This window comes from Pholcus phalangioides, unplaced genomic scaffold (assembly GCF_987345545.1).
Source record: "Pholcus phalangioides strain wild (caught in Gottingen) unplaced genomic scaffold, Ppha-v1.0 ptg000042l_1, whole genome shotgun sequence".
Taxonomy (NCBI): Eukaryota; Metazoa; Arthropoda; class Arachnida; order Araneae; family Pholcidae; genus Pholcus; species Pholcus phalangioides.
In genome coordinates this window covers 2,663,274-2,682,269 of record NW_028301628.1, presented here as the reverse complement: position 1 = coordinate 2,682,269, position 18,996 = coordinate 2,663,274, and the positions used below count along the sequence as shown (strand labels likewise).

Genomic DNA, 18,996 nt, shown 5'->3' with positions numbered 1-18,996 from the left:
TTGATATCATTGAAAATGAGAAATTCTTTTTGTTTTGGAATGAATGGAAAGAAAAAAATTTTCCTTCCATTCTTCGAAACTGGAAAGAAAAAATTTGTGAAAAATGGCATTTACTGGCCTGCAGAAGCATGGGAAAATGTGATGAAAACCTTGCTAAAGAAAACCTGGGAAAAATTAAGGCCAAGATTTGCTTTCAGTGATAATCAAGAAACAACAAAGGAATCCAATGAAAACCTGCAGCTTTTAAAAGAAATCCTTGGATGGAAGAAAGCAAAAGAAAAAATGTGGGTGACATTCACCCACATTTTTGCCACAATGTTATCATTAGAAGACTGTAGCAGCCATCAAACTTTCGCGGATGCAGAAATCATCTCAGAAGTTTCTACCAGCAATGCCTTATCCTCAAGCCATGGGTCAAATCAGTGGTTTGCAAAATGTACATTGTTTCTCCTAGAGACATCGCCAGTGAGCTGTAAACATTGATGATTGCCTATTCAGTGCTTTGGAGTTGTTCTTTCTTACACACACACAATCCGGGACATCACAGATAAATGTTGTCATAGCAAAGGATGGCAAAAGTATGAGAACTACTGGGTTAGATTATGATGCTCTACTACCAAAGACTCATTCAGAAGCTGTGATCGCTTTTGGAACGGCCTTTCCATATGTGGAGCAGCATGGTAATGCGACCCTCCCTGTAGACATGTTTCTGAGACGATGACTAGGAGCTGCATTTTCCACTAGGGGGTTATGTCGCTTCTTCAAATAAAAACTGAATTTTTCCAAGGCAACCATGTAATTTATCATTATGAGGTATATGAGAGAGAGATCATTACTCATTGTTCGTATGTAAAATGTAATGTGTTACAATGCAGGATTTATGAATGTGTTTTTTTCTGTTGTTGATTCTTCAACTTTTTCGTGCACATTGTTTTTTTTTTAAAGAGTTGTTTGGATTAGCAGGATTCAACTACTATTAGTTTTAAAAAAAAAAAAAGCTATATTTAAAAGATAAACAGCTGCAATTCATAGGCGGAGATAGACTTGGAAGTCTGGGGAGGTCATTATTGCTGGAGGGGCACAATGATGATGTCAGTACATATATACATTAGATCAGTCAACTCCACCTTTGACGCTGCCCCATATATCTCCACTCATGCTGCAGTTCAACAGGTCCTGGTCCCAATTAGTTCGGATTAACAGGGTTCTATGCTGTACAGTCAAACTTGGTTAATTTAAAGGCCATTTAATCTATCTTTTGGATCTGTAAAATAACCACAAATTGCAAAATACAGAATTTCTTGACCATGCTCAAAGCCTGATGGAAGCAGTTCATTATCATCCGTTCCCGTTTCCCAATTTTTTATTATCATTCTTATTCTAGCAGGGAAATATTACTGTTATTAACATAATACCGAATTTCTTGACCATGCTCAAAGCCTGATGGAAGCAGTTCATTATCATCCGTTCCCGTTTCCCAATTTTTTATTATCATTCTTATTCTAGCAGGGAAATATTACTGTTATTAACATAATACACGTTTTACTCTTCCCAATACTTTCTATGCTCTTAATGACAATAAAAGATTGAAATTTGAAATGGTACACTGCTTAATCCATACGTTGAACAACATAATCGGTATCAAGTGGTACACATTCTTGATTGACTCCAGCTGAACAATGTTAAAATGGGCATTAAATTATCAAAGAAAGAGTGGAGAAAGACAAAATTTTCAAACTTTTATTTGTCTAATCTCTATTTCAAACAAAACTAAAGATTAGTTGTTTAACAACTTTGTCAAGAAAAGTCTGACTTGTATAATTTATCCAAACTAAATTTGATCATATAAAAATTATAATTTTTTCCCTTCCAACTTTGAATTATCCAAAGCATTCTGAAACAATGCACATTAAACAATAAATTTTAACATTAAATGACATAGAAAACTCAAGGAGTTTGAAAAGTTTGAATCATCCAAAATTCGAAGCTCCAAGTTAACCAAATTTGAATTTCCCAAGTTTTACTGTAGTTATTGCGTTGTGTCATGAAATGACTGATTCCAGCCTTTTGGATAATTTCAGTAACATGCAGAGTTTGTATGGTGCTTAAAAACTTAAAAAGTCATAAATTTTCATTTCCTTTTAAATCTTCTTAAAATCCTTCCAGCTGTTTCTAAAAAAAAGTCATGACTCTTCTCCCACCCTGAAATATTTCCTGCTAAAGTTGATGAATGGTTGTTCATAAGTAGTACTTGATGCTGAAAGAAGGTCCCTGAAAAAAAAAAAATAATAAGGTGGGAGGGGGAAAAGATTTCTTATTGTTATTAACATAATACAGAGTTATGCGCCGCTGAGAGGTAACGACTCCTGATTGGTCAAACTACAGTGGCCACACCCACTTCTAATATGCTGAGAAAAACGGGAAAAGACAATCGTTGTGCTGTCGAAAAAATTGACAATGAAATTGAAATAAAGAAGTTAGCTAAGTTCTATCATTCGTGCCAGAAAATGATGCTACTACCAGTGGTGGGAACTTTGCGCCAAAATTAACAAACATCATGCTCTTATACATAATGTATTTTCATATTTTTCTGCATCAAATAGCGTTTTTTTTTGTTTTTTTTTGTGTACTTGGAGAGAAACTCCTCGAAATACTTTTATACCTGCCTTGCATGTACCTTAGAGGAGAAATACTTATATTTCTCTTCCATAGTATATACAATGAAGCGCTCAACGAATTAAATTCCCAGATTTTTGGAAAAGGGCATGAAAATAAGTTTTGTTTTCGTAATTTATGAAGTTTGCCGTGACTCCTTAAATCTGTATGTCTTGATATGAAAATTTTCAATTATATTTTTTTAGCTATAATTATTTTTCAGGTGATGTATTCTTCAAAGCAAAGTGTATCACCGCTGGTAGATGCCTTATTGGATGTATTCCAGATGCAATATTACCCGGGTATAAATATTTTTTTACCAGTTTATCGAAAAGTATGGAATTTTATATATTGTACAGTTTTGATTGAAATTCTTTTGTGTGTGTTTAACCCTTTAACTTTGCAAAAAAATTCCATCTTTGTTCTTTGTCTTGTATAGTTTTTTTTTGTAAAAAAAATAGTTTGAAAAAAAAATCAGTTGAGGAGCCCTCAATAAATTTTAAGGCCAATGCATCTTTCCCAGTTAAATTTTTTTATATTGGGTTTTAGTAACCTTTTCACAGCCAAAAATGTTTTATTAATTCAAAAAAATAAATTTTTCTTGAAGTAGTTGAGATTCCAAACTTAACTTTTTAATGGCCAATGTTCCCTCACATTGGGAACATCGGTTTGATTAATTGCAAAAAAATATTTTTCTCACATGGTACCACTTGATTTTTTTTCCTGAATGCATGAGATTCCAAACTTAATTTACAAAACAAAAATTTCATTCATTTCAGCACTTATGCCAATTTAATTGTTTAAATCACCTATTTGTAAGGAAGGATAAAATTCAATTTAATTCAATTTTTTTTTTTTTTTTCATTTCCATGTGTTTCTATGGACATGGGCAAGTCCAGAAACATGCAAGAAAATTTTTTTTCATGAATTTTATGGTTGATACCTCTAAACTAAAGGATCAGAACAGGAAATAACAGAAAATCAATTCGAATCTCAATTCAGCGGATAAAAGGTTAATTTACAAAGCAAAAACTTCATTCATTTCAGCACTTTCGCCTTAAATTTACTTTTGTAAATCACCCATTTTGGTGGAAGAATAATTTTTTTTTTAAATTTTAGTATCGACTATTCAATTTTAGTATCGACTATTTACAATAATAGTCGTTACTTCAATTTAGTAACGACTATTATTGAAGAGAGTAATACTAAAAATAAATACAAACGGTTCATGGATGTGATAACATTAAACTCGAACTTATGGTCTAAAACAGTTTAAAAAAATCCAAGAAAAAATGGATCACCAAGGAAATTATAGATAGAATAAACTACAAAGAAAAGTTGTACAAAAAATACAAAAAATATCCAAATATAGTATCCTCTGAAATAGAATACAAGAACTACGACAAAGAATTAAAAAAAACTCATAAAAACCACAAAACTGAAATACATTAAGAACAATTTCAACACTTGTGAAAATAATAAAATTCTGCAATGGAAATGTATAAATGAAACCATTTTGAACAAAAATATAAAGAACAACATATTACCAGAATTCCAATGTGCTTCAGATATGGCTGAAAGATTCAATGTTTCATAAACAGAAATTTGGAGGATGTAGAAAAAAATGAACATTATTTTTGCACAAACAAATAATAATAATGCAAGTAATTCTATGTTTTATTTTGAAACCACTGATGCAATAATAAAGGATGTAATTAAAGAAATAAAAGAAAACAAATCAAGTGGATACGATAAAATCACCCCTAAAATGATTAAAATTATTTCAACATACCATTTAGACGTAGTAAGAAATCTCATAAATTCATCAATATCAAATGGACTTTTTTATCCGGAACTCAAATATTCCCTGGTACACCCAATTTACAAAAAAGGAGATGCAACCGACTTAATAAATTACAGACCAATCTCTATTCTAACTGTTCTTTCAAAAGTTATGGAAAAATATATAAAAAAACAACTTCTAAATTTCTTAAATCATCAAAAAATTTTTGCCACCAACCAATACGGATTCCAAAAGAAAAAAAATACAGAAATGGCTATAATTGATTTATGTAATCGTTTAAACAATGGATATAACTTAAACAAATACTCAATAACCGTATTCCTAGATCTTAAACGAGCCTTTGATTACGTTGACCTTAATATCCTAACTAAGAAACTTTACTCAGCTGGCATACGTGATAATATATTGAAATGGTTTGAAACATATTATTACAATAGACAACAAGCAGTTAAAATAAATGAAAAAATTAGTACATTCTTGGAAGTAAAAAAAGGCGTACCTCAGGGATCAGTTCTGGGACCTGTACTTTTCCTCATATATATAAACGAATTTTGTAAACTAGAACTAAATGGAAACTTAATATCTTTTGCCGATGATACAGTACTGTATGTAGAAGAGATGGAAATGGAAAATTTATTAAAAAAAGTAGAAGAAGATCTTTTCAAAATAAATAGTTGGCTAAGTAAAAACAAACTGCAGATAAATATTCAAAAAACTAAATATTTTTGCTTAAAGACAAAAAATATAAATAATTTTAATAATATACATATAAAAATTCATAACCATACCCCTAGTCATAGTATATCATACTGTAACTGCCAAGAAATATACAGAGTTTTCAACTACAATTATCTGGGCATAATAATACAGGACGACCTAAAATGGAATTTGCATTGTGGAAAAATAACTAAAAGAATTCGAACTTTTGCAGCGAATGAATGAATGAACGCCAGAACTTTGCCACTGGGCTTATCCCGTTGCCGAGATCTCTTCCAGCCCAGCTTCGTGGCAGAGTCTGGAACACTTTATTTAGTGTCAAAAAAAACAAAAAAAAACATACAAACTTTTTTTACAACATATTTTCCCCGGACAATTGGGTACTGTCGCGATTAACAAATTTTGTGGTGATTACAGACGAGATGGGATTAGGAGTTGGAGAAGTTTCGGGGTTTAGTTAAGATGAATGTACACATATTAGGATGGAGGTATGTTTAAAAAGCAATTGAGTGCCCCCCCCCCCATGCCATCTCATCTGTTATCTTACACTTGCCATATTATATACACAGGATACAAAAAGAAAAAGAAATGAGAATCTTATTGTGAAATAATATATATATATATATCCATCGGAGCAGGTCATCTCGCTTAACACCTTATTGGTGAGCAAATGGGTTTGATAAGTTGCGACTAGAAGCCAGCGTCAGTTTTATCGGGTTGAGTTCACACGCTCCGGTGGATTTAATGAACATATACAAAATAGAAGTATTGTGTGGGGGAATATATACAATTAGGGAGCACCCGTGGCATCTCGCTTAGCACCTTATTCGGTGAGCAACATGAATCCGACAATATGAGTACGCACGTGTGTTGTGGACATGAAATGCATGGACAACTTGAATGGAGGAAAGAGAAATACACACATTTATATACATATATATAACTGCCAGGTCGAGTCGTCTCGTCCTAAACCTATTTTGGTGAGCAATGTGGGCTTGATTTAAATGGGGGGATTGTCTGGAGAGAGCCTTAGCTAACGATCAGCTTCGGTCTTGGTGTTTTGGTTGACTCGATCTGGCTGGTTATATTTATATTTAAAAAATATATATATAATATAAACTACATGTGTAATGATTATTATGAAACCATTCGTGTCGTCCCGCCTAGCACCCTAGCTAGAATAGAGGCATGAAGGACACTTGTGGTTATAACATTTACATCATTGTAACGGGAATGTCATAAAAATTCTTGTTCGGGTCCCGTTAGTACATGCTATATCATGTATTAGTAGTGGCAGTCATGTGGATATGATTTTTGTTGTTGTTTTTATCCATTTCTGTTTTTTCTCCCACTTATTTTTGTAATATTTAAAACATTATTTTATAAATCTGGTGGGCAGATTTCTTGCTTTTCGTTGGCGTGTATATATCTGACAAGGCTTGTAATCCTTGCTGCTGTGTTTTTGTTTTTGATTATTTGAGTGAACCATTGTTTTCTATTGTTTTCCTAATATTTGTACATGTGTAGATGGTTTGTAAATTTTCACTCTGTTGCATAGTGAACAGGAGTACCCACCATACCGCAGGCACATTTGTCTGTTCGGTGGCGTTTCCGTTCGTGTAGATATATAGGGAATGGGCCGTGTCCTGTTATGAAGATAGTCACCTCCCTATTCCAGTTTAGTGTGTTGTATGTGACTCGAGGGACAATTTTGTGCACTTTCCTAGCTGTTGTTCCTTGGTCCCAAATTTGCTTCCATTTCTGGAGGGTTGCTTGTTTAAGTTGTCGCTTCAGGAGCGTTAGTGGGAAAGGGTTATCAAGTTTATTGTCACAGTTGATTGCAGCTTTGGCTAGAGAGTCTGCTCTCTCGTTTCCAAGATTACCTATATGGGCATTGGTCCAACCTAGGAAAATGTTTGGGTTATTTAATAAACGTCGCCTTAATACACATACTATTGTGTTTCTATTTGTTGGATCTAGAAGTGCTTGAAGGGAGGAGCGGCTATCAGTTATTATTAAAAGTCGCTCTTCTGCTCCCGTTGCGTATTGTGCAGCTGCTTCTATCGCTAACAATTCTGCTTGGAAGGTACTATTGTCTTTATCTAGCGCTGCTTGCCACGTTTTGCTTTTCTGTATTGTTTGTATATACACAATAGGCTGCCCCGACGCCTTCATCGGTTTTGGAGCCATCTGTGTATATGTGGGTGTTTGCTAGTTTTATATCGTGGCCGTCAATCAAAATTTGATTGGGGATAGTTGAGCAGGAGGGATGGTGGTGCCAGCCATGCTCCCGTGCTTCAAAGTTATTGGGGTCAAAGTCTAGAAGTTCTGGTTGAATGTTTTTCCTAAACCTAACTACGTTTGTGTAGACTGCTTCCATTTGGAGCTTTAAGTGTAGTGGGCAGTTGCCTGTGATCACTTGGAGTCCGAGCGTAGCTGTTGTGTCATAGGCTCCGGTTATTGTTAAAAGAAATTTCCTCTGTGCACTATCTAAAGCCTGTTGTGTCTTTTTTGGTTGGATGCCTATACCAAGCTGAGGCGCCATGGGCCAAGAATCTCTCGACCACCGTCTTGTAGATAGTGTTCCTAATGCTTTGTGAGATGCCCCAGGATTTTCCTGCTATTTTAGTTAGTTTAAAATGGAAGCGAGTCGCTTTTAGTTTGCGTTCATTGATGTGTGATTGCCAGCCGAGGTCTTTTTGGATGGTTACGCCTAAATATTTGAGATTGTTTACGCATTTAATATTTTTACCATTAATTTTGATCCTAGGGGGATATTTATTTTTTGTGAAACAGAGAAATTGTGTTTTTTCTGATGAGATTTTGAGGTTATGTTCATTAAGCCAATTCGAAAAATCGTTAAGAATTTTAGTTTTCTTTGCCGCTAGCTGTGATACATTTACTGACCCTATCACTAAGGCAAAGTCATCAGCAAAGGCTTGAATATGGGCATCTTCCGGGAGGGGGATTTTTAGGGCTTGATTGGCCACAAGATTCCATAAAGCTTTTGCAGCAGTATTGTATAGACTTAAAAATGCAATAGATGAAAAATCTTTTAAAGATATATTTTACACATAGATATATTCAATTGTAACGTATGGAATCTATGCCTGGGGAGGTGCATATTATACTAACATAAATAAATTAGATAATATATATAATAAAATCAGATTCACAATAAAAACTAATCCCACTAACCTAAACAAAACTGAGTGCCATGCATTATCCATAAGACAAAACTATATATACAGAATAATAAAATTTGTTATAGTAAATGAAGAATGGTTAATAAAGAATTGAAACAGATCTTCAAGTAGATTAAATATGGAATATCAAGTGCCAAAAACAAATAAAACTCTATTCAAAAAAAGTTTTAGTTACACTGCTCCAAAAATATTAAATAAATACGAAACTGCTAATTATACTAATAAAAGATTGAATTATAATATTTTTGATTTTGCAAATAGCATTGTGTTTGAAACGCTAATACAATAGAAATATTTTCTAATACAAAAAAAAATTTTTTTTTTCTAACTTTTCAATACATGTGTTTAATTTTTGTGCATAGAGATATCTATCATAAATATCTATATTTTCAACAATTTTCATGAACACTAATCAAAATTTGAAGAGATAATACTATGAACAAGATGTATTTTTTGTTTTAATTTTAAATATTTTCAACATATTTTTGTGATGTTATAAAAATCCAATTATTGTGTGTGCACACCATCATAAATTATTGTTTTGTTTTTTTGTTTATGATAATAGAACAATAATGAAGGTTGCTTGAAAAATAGAAATATAGTTTTACAAATTATTTGACCTTCTGGAAGGACAAGTAGTCCCTTGAGGGTCACAGAGTGGGTGTATATGTATGTCCATTTGTCAATTTTTGTTTATTTATTATGTATTTTGTTTTGTCACCTGTCTTTCTTAACGTGTTCTGTTTTGTCCAATTAAAAAAAAAAAAAATTCTTCTTGAACTTATCAAACTAAAGATGACAGAGAAGTTCAAGAGGAAATTGTTATCATTGGCATTAACAGCTAATGAGAGAAAATTATAGCATTCATATCAAAGTAAAGATGACTAAAAGATCTCTAATCCTATGTATATTTTTTTAATTGTAGGTTTCTTGAAGAAGTAATTCTTAACCTCAAGAATGTGCACATAGGTGTTACCATATGCTGTGCTAAAACCATACGCCAGTGAGTAGGCTATGTTTTATACTAGTATTCCATGTTTTTTTCAAGCAGTGAACATAAAGTATGCATAAAGTTTTTTTTCCGTATAGAGAAAATTCATTGTATTGTTTATGGCCCCCACATCCTGGAGCGGGACCCTCAGTCAGACTTTTCACAGGCCCCTTCCGCAGTTAATTTATAGAGTGAAAAGCAAAAAATGATGAGAACTGTCCCAGGCCTCAGAGCTAGAGTCTTGTCAGCCCCCCTTGTGGGGGGAACATAACATAAGTAGCATATTGTTTTGTCATCATTATTTTGGACTAGCATCCTATACAAGAAAATCCAATTGATTTTTTTAGAGATATTGTTTAACATTGTACAAGAATTCTGTGGTCGTGGCAGAATCAACAGTATTGAAGGGGAGTCTATTCCAGTCAACTGTAGCATGACATGATACTTCATGCAGATGTCAAAAGTCTATGCACAGAGTAAAAACAGGTTTAGTTAAATAAAAGTTGTTAATTAAAATGTGCTGGTAATTATGTTCATGAGAAATGTGTATTTTCTTGTGATTTGTTCTATTATTTTGTTGTTTTATAACTTCCTGATTTTATTTTGCCAGTATGTGTGAAGGGTTGAAGGAATCCCAACGAAAGGACTGGTTAAAATTTAATATTATCAACATCATGGATTGTCTCAATAGTTTATGTAAACAGTTCATTCCTGGCTGTGATGAACAGAGCTTGTGTATTATTTTAGACACGATGAACGCTGTTCTGAAGGTAAGTATAAATGCATTTGCTTTACTGTGTAAAAGATATTATTAAATCAGAGTACTGTGTATAAGATATTAATTTAAATCAGTTATGCTGAAGCTTAAATTATCAATATTCAGGATCACTTAAGGGGACACAGGACCCGTGAAAGTCAAGCAATGCAGAAAAATGTAACATATGTTTAAAAAATTCATTAAAATTCTTGGTTTGTCCAATTTCTTCAAATTTTTGAGAGTCACATTTAAAGTATGTGTAATTTGATGTGTATGCATCAAATTTGCAAAATATTTTTCTGTTTGTTTTTGATTACAAGCAAAAGTTGAAAATTTTTTTAATTATCATACACACCACCACTGCACGCACAATTTCAACTGCCTAAATTTAAATTTCTGGATAAAAAAATTGTTTTGCATCCTAAAATGTTTGTTTAATGCAATGAACTAGGATCTTTGGGATATGTAAAGTGCAAGTATTTAAAAAATTCAGAAATTCAAAATTTTCAAATTTTATGAAATTTTCAAAATTTATGATATTTTCAAAATTTAAATTTTAATAAAAATTTTATATTTTGATGGATGTTCTACCATTCTAGCGCATTTTATGCGCCTAGGTAAAGGACACGTACCACACAAATTTTGGGGAAATAGGAAACATAGTTCATGCGTGCAACGACAAAAATTGATGTTTTGAGAAAAACGCGTTCAGTGATTGTGAAGTATGAATTTTTATGAAATTATGTTTTTCTCAAATACAGTACCATACAGATTCATAAGAATAGCCTCAATGTTCAATATAATCAGTTTTTAACATTGCCATCATGTTTTCATACTTTAACTTGCCAGAAAGTTGCAAAAAGCCAGATTGAAGAACTAATGAGGCAAAAATTTACTTAAATTTATTTTGCTGTCTGTATTATACATTTAATGTATTTTGTGAGTAATATTTGAGATGAATTAACAGCAAACCCAAGGAAACTGACAAAATGTTAGCTTACATAATGGTTGAGGGCTCGTTGATTTTTGATTTTGTTGTAAAAAAATTGTCAATGATGTTTTTTTTTTCTCCCATTTTTATGGCAAGTAGTGGCATTAGCATGAATATATTTTGTGGTGTGATACAAAAAACATGATTACAATTTCTTTTTGGAAAATAAGCACTGTGTCCAAAGTCTGCATGTCCAAAGTTAATATGAAAGTTGTTAAGTTAACATGAAAGTATGCACATACAAGTGCATAACACATTATTATGATTGGAAGAAAAATCTTTTGAAAATCAAGTTTTTCTCATTCACTTGGTGTTCACGATCTTGTGGCGTGATTTTCAGGATGGGTCTCTGGTAACTAGCATTGAATATTCCGGTGAACGAACCATCGATAATTAAGGACAATTCAAGATGAAATTAACTGAATTTATTGAAACGGAAAAACGGAGGGAAAACGATACATGAGCTAAGTTGTCGGCTAGATCACAAAGTTAAATCAAAATTTTTAGTAGTATCAAATCATTTTTTTAGTTAAAATCAAAATCTGATTTTAACTAAAAAAACCCGGTTTTTTTACCAACCTTGCTTTCGAACATATAATAGTGTTGTATCAAGCTTTTTCCTCAAAAGAAACCATAGAAATCATCCATTCCTCTCTCAAACTTTTCCATAGTGACAAGTTAACCAAAATTAGTGATGAGTAACCAAGGGTTTAATAACATTGTTATCCATGGAAGCCAGATGAGATCGAACTAAAATCACAACTCAACCAGAGTGACGATTTATTAGAGTGATGACTTACCGAGGTTTTACTGTAGTTCATTTTTGATCCTGCCCCATTTTCAAAATTTCTGCTCTAAAAATGAAATTTTGCTGCTCCAAAATGGATGAGGGTCACTTGCTTCAATAATAAAAAATAATTTAATATTTGAGAACAGTAGATTAAAAAAATTAGGCATTTGAGAATAGCACATGCTAGATTTATGGTCCTTATATTGGCACTTAGTAAGAAATTCTGAAAATCCTGCAGATAGCACATTACATATAGATATGCCAGCTTCTAAATAGAATAAAGAATTATGGGAAGCTTTGTTGATCGTCCGGATAAATGCATATCCCTAGAAGTCGTGGAAGGATGCTATCATTCCTGAAAAGGTACAAAATTAGTGGGGGAGCTTGAGCCCATGGGCTGGATACAAGTTTGTGCCTATGTTTAGATTACTGGTCATGATCACTTGACTGTGTATTTATGCTGTATTAGTGCCATGAAGTATGCTTACAGTGTGCCGACATGGATTGGCATACTATAAGAATAGCTTCCTGGACTCACATCAGTCAAACTGTGGTACAATGATTCTGGGAAACAATATTATCACTTTGGTTAGTTTCTATTATTTTTCTATAATGCTTTATATTTAACTTATGTATTGTTTTTGTGATTGCTACCTTAGAATGGGACAAAAAAGAAACGTATAAAAGTGGACCACAAATATCTAACTGATTTCAAAATTTTTTTTAGATGTTTCTATAACTAATATTTGTGTTGATCTCAACTGATATAACATTTTTCTTTGAATTTTGAAATAAAAATGGCAGTTTTATCTGATTGGCTAAATCATAGCTTCATTACCTTCTCTTCCTCTCTATAACAATGATTCTTTATTTCTGACAGGTAGGACTGACTGACATTCTTTATATATATTCTGACAGGATTCTTTATTTCTTTACAGGTTGATAAAAATATATCCAGTGTGTTAAGCAAGAAAATGATAACCTTAATATTGCAAGTCTACACAAAGTGCTATAAAAGTAAATAATTAAGTCACTCATCACTTATAATCTGTATTGGATTACATTTCATCGCATTTTAAAAAAAAACATCTGAAAAAAATGTTTGTATTTTGTCATTTAGTGTTATGTTTTAAATGAAAAAAAAATTAGGTGCAAAAGAGTATAGTTCAAATCCTTGTATTTTTTTAGATGAAAGTACCATCTCTAAAATCGGTGATATTATCATGTCCGTGTCCTGTATTGAATCATTTGAAGATATTATAAGACAAAGTTTAATCATGCCACTGCTAGATGTAGTCAGCAAACAAAGTACACAGGATGCAAAGATGACATCTGTGAGGTTTTTTGTTTTTCAAAGAATATGAAGTATTATTTAACACTTGTTAAAAATAATAAATGACAATTCTTACTGATCAAGTAATTTATAGCAATGGTTCTCAACCTTTTTTGACTCGCGGAGCCCTTTCTAGTATATAATTTCTATGGAGGAGCCCCGTAGGCCTATTTTTTATTTATCAACGTTACTGATTTATTATTATTGTTCAAAAATACTTATAATTATTTTTTCCGAATTTACTGTATTTTTCTTGAGCTGTCACGGAGCCCCCGGATAGTTCACACGGAGCACCGGTTCAGAACCGCTGATTTATAGTATAGATTTCATAGTATGGATATTTCTCGCTTTACTTGATTTCACTTTACGGGTTACTTTAATGTGATTTTAAAGAGTAATTTAAAAGTCATAACTTGTGAATCACCCCCACCCCCTTCTCTTCACAACATATCTTGTTTATTTTGACCCACTTTATCATCATGCTATGGAAAGGGACATGTGAAAGCACCAGCTTACTGAAAAAGCGAATTTTACAATAATAAAGCACCAAAAAACAAATGTGATTCATCAAGTACTTCCAGAAAACTTCCCCATGGGGGTCCCCAGACTCAAATTCGCTGAATTTTAGTGGGTCCCCAGACTGGATTTATCTCAAGCTACTGATGTGTTGCAAATTTTACAATGTTAAACAACAAAAATCAATGAGATTCATCCAGGGACACCTGAAATGAAACCTGTCAACATTTTCATGGGACCCTGACCTGGAGGCTTGTCGGACATCCCCTGTGAAGGGCCATGAAAATTTTCCAATTTTTATCAATTTTACAACTAATAAAATCCAGGGCACACATCCAGTAGCGGGGACCCAATACGCAGATTTTTAGCGGGGGACCCCGACCGGATTTATCTTGGGCTTTCTCTGTTGCAAATTCTACAATGTTAAATAACAGAAAAGAATGAGATTCATCCAGGGCCCCTAACTCGGAAGAATATCGTGCATTCCCCTGTGAGTGTCACAGCAAATGTTCATTTGTATTCATTTTACCAACAAATAAAATCCAGGCCCCCTTCAATTATTCGTGACAAAATTTGCAAATTTTATGGGGGGCCCCATACTGGATATATCTTGGGCTTCCGCCATCGAAAACTTTTCAATGTCAAAGCAGCAAAAAAACAATGAGGTCCATCAAGGGCCTCTGGAAATGAAATCCTCTAACTTCCCCATGAAGGTATATGTGCAATCACACCAGGTACCCTGACCCTGTGTGGTGGGAGCACTGGTGATATATGTATATTATACATACCTCTTGGCATGACCCCCACAAGGGCAGGGCTGTCAGGGGCCGGAACGATTCTTATCACTTTTTGATTTTTCACACTATAAACACTATAAATTATCCACAGAGGGGGCCCGTGAAAAAGCTGGTTTGGGGGCTCACCATCTATTCCTGCCTAGGGGCCCTTCTGTAGGATGTGGGAGTCTCTCTGTACATGTGCATAACTCGGTCCCGATATATATAGAAGTGTTAAATGAAAACTTGACCCAAAATTGTAACCGATTTCCATAACAGATTTCCGTAACACAAAAACGTCACAGACTTCCGTTACATAAAATCACCATTAATTTCAGTTGCATAGAAACAGGCCCTTTTCGCGTTTGTGATTTTATATTATAGAGTAGACAAGTAGTCATAAAATAAAATGATTTACTTTTATAGCTTCTTCATCTCCCATATTTCAATCCAGCTGGTCTCTATTATTTTTTTCACAAATGGAAATAGGTTCTTGTAATTTTTTGCCCATTGATTTTTCTTATAGGCTGCTATTTCTATGCTGACACATGTGATAAAGTTGCCAAGTTCGAAATTCAAGGATGTTGCAGATGTGATTTCTATTCCTGTAGCAACTACTGTGTTGGCTAGCAACGAAACTAATATATCACAAGTAATCAATAGCTCACATTTTGCTATTCATTCCATTAGTAATCAGGGTTCGTACTACAGTGTAAAAAATCTATCAAAATTATATTTGTGAGCTTAATGTATGAGTACTGTATCACCATATCTACCGCACCTGCCTAAAATTTTGCACAGTTACTGTTTTTATGAATTTTTTATAAAACAAATATTTGTTACAAAATGCTTGACAAATGCATATGTAAATCTACCTATTCTGATTAGTTGAAATCCAAGTTAGTCAGTTCATATTTGAATTTTATATTATATCAGGGCTAAACAAATCGAAAAAAAAATCTGAGCGCCAAGAAATTTTTTACTTGAAGAAAATATCCAAATTAATGCTTTTGACTTTTTTTCAGGGTGTAATGACCCTCTTTCATGTTGGCAGATATGCTGCTATAAATTCCAGACTTTTATGCTGTTCTCAGCCTACAATTTAGTAAGCTACACAAAGAAAATTTTAAGCCCCCCAATACCAATTTTTTAGTTGCCATGGTGACCTGGCGCTTGGGATTTGTCCCACCGTGGATAATATATACATTATCAATTTATATATCACTTATATAGATTATCAATTTCTTAGATGTTGTGTTTTTTGATCTGCATAATTTTTACAAGCATCAAAAATTTTGTTTTTGAAAATGTTAGCACTATTGCATGAAATTGTCAGTTATTTTTTCTAAATAATTTCTCGTTGGGATTCATTGATGATGCTCATGCTCATTTTAAGTTCTGCATTTTATTGAAATGAATATTTTTTCTGTAATTAATTGTTTTACACAAATTGGACTGATCACAAGAGTGATCCAATAACTTGCATAATTATCAGTAACAAGATTCGATTGATTTTCAAAAATTACAGAAAAGAACCAGAATGTACCGTGATCAAACTTAAAATTTCAAAGAAATATGAGGTTGCTAACATATTGGCTCAAAGGCAAAATAGACATTCATAGTATTCCCAGAGCAGGAAGAAACTGTTAGAGCAGGATAATTCTAAATTCATGGGACAAACTTTAAGAAGTGGTGCAAAAATCCTAAACAAGCATTTTTGGTCGTAGAATGTGTAGTTGAATCACAATAGCAAAGTCTGTAGAGGTTGTTTCTGCACAACAGCACTTCAGAAGCGAATATCATATTTTTCTGATGGATTTGCTGCAATAAAAGGCCGAGGAGAAACAGGAGTCACGAGAGAGTGAAACGAGAACGATTGGAGACATTCGAAAAAGGAGAAGTGTAAAAGTTTGTACCGAAGAGACAGGACGGTTTCGTTGGAGGTGTTATAAATTAAATTATAAATTAAATAAAGTGTTGTTTTCTTCTTTTGGGAGTCTATAAATCCAGTTATTTCGTCCTGGCATCGTAGTGGAGGTACAGCCGAGGACCTACGATTGATAAGAAGTCGGGGGAAACTTTACTTAGACAGTTAAAGAATGTTGTCCATCAGCTAAATCTTGACTGTTTCATCAATAGAAGATATTAGCGAATCCTTACAGACTTTTCAGGAGAACAAAATTCTACTCTCACCAGAATCAAATCATTTATCATTGAATTGAGAACAGAAGTAAAAATTATTAATTTCACTCAGATAGTGTAAATTCTTGATAATTTTTTTAATACCTAATTTTTCTTTGTGAAAATTTATTTTACTGCTGGAGCGCTAAATTCATTTTTTTTCTTCCTTTTTTAAAGAAGGGGAAAAAAATTTCTGACCCCACCCCCCACATCATTTGAAGAAAACTCCCTATCCCCACATTATTGTTCGAACTCACTTTGCACAATCATTATTATGTGAAGTTGATTATCACGCAAAGCAAGGGAACTTGAATTTTGAATATAATAATATATAAATATCAGGTATATTTTTCTTCTTTCTTTAGAAGTATAATGGGAAGAGGGTATCCAACAGTGAATTAGTATTTTTTTATAGACATATAAAACTATAGTTCCCCAATGCAACAGATTAGTGTCAAATCAGGGCCAATGTGTCATCAAGAAATACTGGAAAAAAATGCAGATGCAGCAGCCTTACTGTATTTGTATTAATAACCATTTGATTTCCTATTCCACTAATTACAACTTTTCCCCCTAACTTGCAGGCTGGTTTGAGTTGCTTGATAGAAGTTGTTAGGAACTTTCCTGATGTGTTACAAAGAGATAGGCTTAAACTTTTTGAAGTAAGTTATTCAACTGTTGAGAAGTGCATAATTTTTTTTACTCTGTTTATATTTTTCTTTTTTTAGAAAAAAATATTACAGTATATCAGTTTTAAGGAGTCTTGATCCCTTGTGGCCAGAGTCTTCAGTCCCACGCCAAAATTTTTTACAGCCACTCTCTATAGTAAATTTAAAATGTAAATTCTAGTTATTTTGGATATATCCTTCCTACTTATGATGTTATAATTATTTACTCACGCACACCAGGGATAAATGTTCAGACTTGAGCAGCTATGTTTTTTCACTGTTGCCAAAGCTCTGAAACTAAATACTTGACCAATGTGTTGCCAGATACCAAAAACAGAAATAAATAAATCAATTGTTTGTCCATTTAACATATTATAACATACATAACTTTCATATAAGGGCCCCAAGAATAAGAGCCTCAGTCAGCCTCTTATAAAGAGGCCATTGTTCTAGGGCAGTGGTTGGCAAATTCATTAGTCAACAGAGCCAAATATCAACAGTACAACGATTGAAATTTCTTTTGAGAGCCAAATTTTTTTAAACCTAAACTATATAGGTAGGTCCATTGTTATTAACTTCATTAGGATACTCCTAATCTGGCCTTTGCTAAAAACATCCTCGATCTGATTGAGGTAAGTTCGCTGATGTGGACCCTTCGGACTCTCCCATCCACATTCGTCTTGTATATGACAGATGTTGGATGTGGATGTAAAGAGGTGGCTACAGGAGAGTCGTCACGAGATTGATTGATTGATGACCGCTCACACCCAGAGCTGTTGTGCCAGACAACTTTCTCTCTTCACCTCCTGGGAGATGAGCATCTTCTATTTATTCAACAAATGAAAAAATAATATACATTCTATGGAAACAATCCATCAGAAGACATTGAGGATACAGGGGTGGGAACTCTGCACCAATTGCGCCAAAATTAACATCTTGCGCCATCCTGCTCCTATAGGGTATTTTCATATTTTTCTGTGCCAAATAGCGAATTTTGCTTCAGTATGCCTGGAATTTCGGAAAGGACGTCAAAAAATTTTTGTTCCTGCTTGCCGCGAAACGATTTTTTCCGAAAAGAGCATGTTTTATTCCACTGTACTTCAACTATCGCCTTATTTAAACTATCGGCTCATCATTGGGCTTTCCATCACGAAACCCCAATAATATCTGTGATCATGCAACTGAAGATGGTTTGCAATGGTCTTTCAGCTTTAAAGCGCAAATGCAAGTCAGTTTCCGTTTTAAAAAAAAAAGTTGCCACTGGAAGCAGCAGAAATTATTGTAGAGTCGATCTTCATTGCGTCAAATCCTGATGTTTCGTGAAAAAATTTCATTCCGGGAGTAAAAAGAGCATGTCCGCCAAATTACAATTGCTAATTTGGAAACTTTGCCGAATAACGAGCATTAAATCACCAATGTTGCCGAATAATGAGTGTTAAATCGCCAAATAACGAGAAAGATCGCCAATCTCGCCAAACAATGAGTGCTGAATTGCCAACCATCGTGTTGATTCTTCCGACATTCTCTCCCATTTTGCGACAATTTCTTTCTGAGTATGAAAAGTATTGAAAACTTCATATAGAAAATTTATAATATCTATATAAAGACTAG

At 33.5% G+C, this 18,996-nt stretch overlaps 1 protein-coding gene across 1 annotated transcript in view; it reads left to right on the top strand.

Moving 5' to 3' along the window:
* The window catches only part of LOC149063890 (importin-9-like), a 101,528-nt gene that overhangs the window by 64,540 nt on the left and 17,992 nt on the right, over positions 1-18,996 (top strand). The window contains exons 13-19 of the mRNA XM_089254804.1: positions 2,879-2,957; positions 9,308-9,385; positions 9,984-10,143; positions 12,850-12,928; positions 13,100-13,245; positions 15,063-15,188; positions 17,302-17,379. Of these exons, the coding sequence (XP_089110930.1) occupies positions 2,879-2,957; positions 9,308-9,385; positions 9,984-10,143; positions 12,850-12,928; positions 13,100-13,245; positions 15,063-15,188; positions 17,302-17,379 (746 nt within the window). The remainder of the gene's footprint in view (positions 1-2,878; positions 2,958-9,307; positions 9,386-9,983; positions 10,144-12,849; positions 12,929-13,099; positions 13,246-15,062; positions 15,189-17,301; positions 17,380-18,996) is intronic.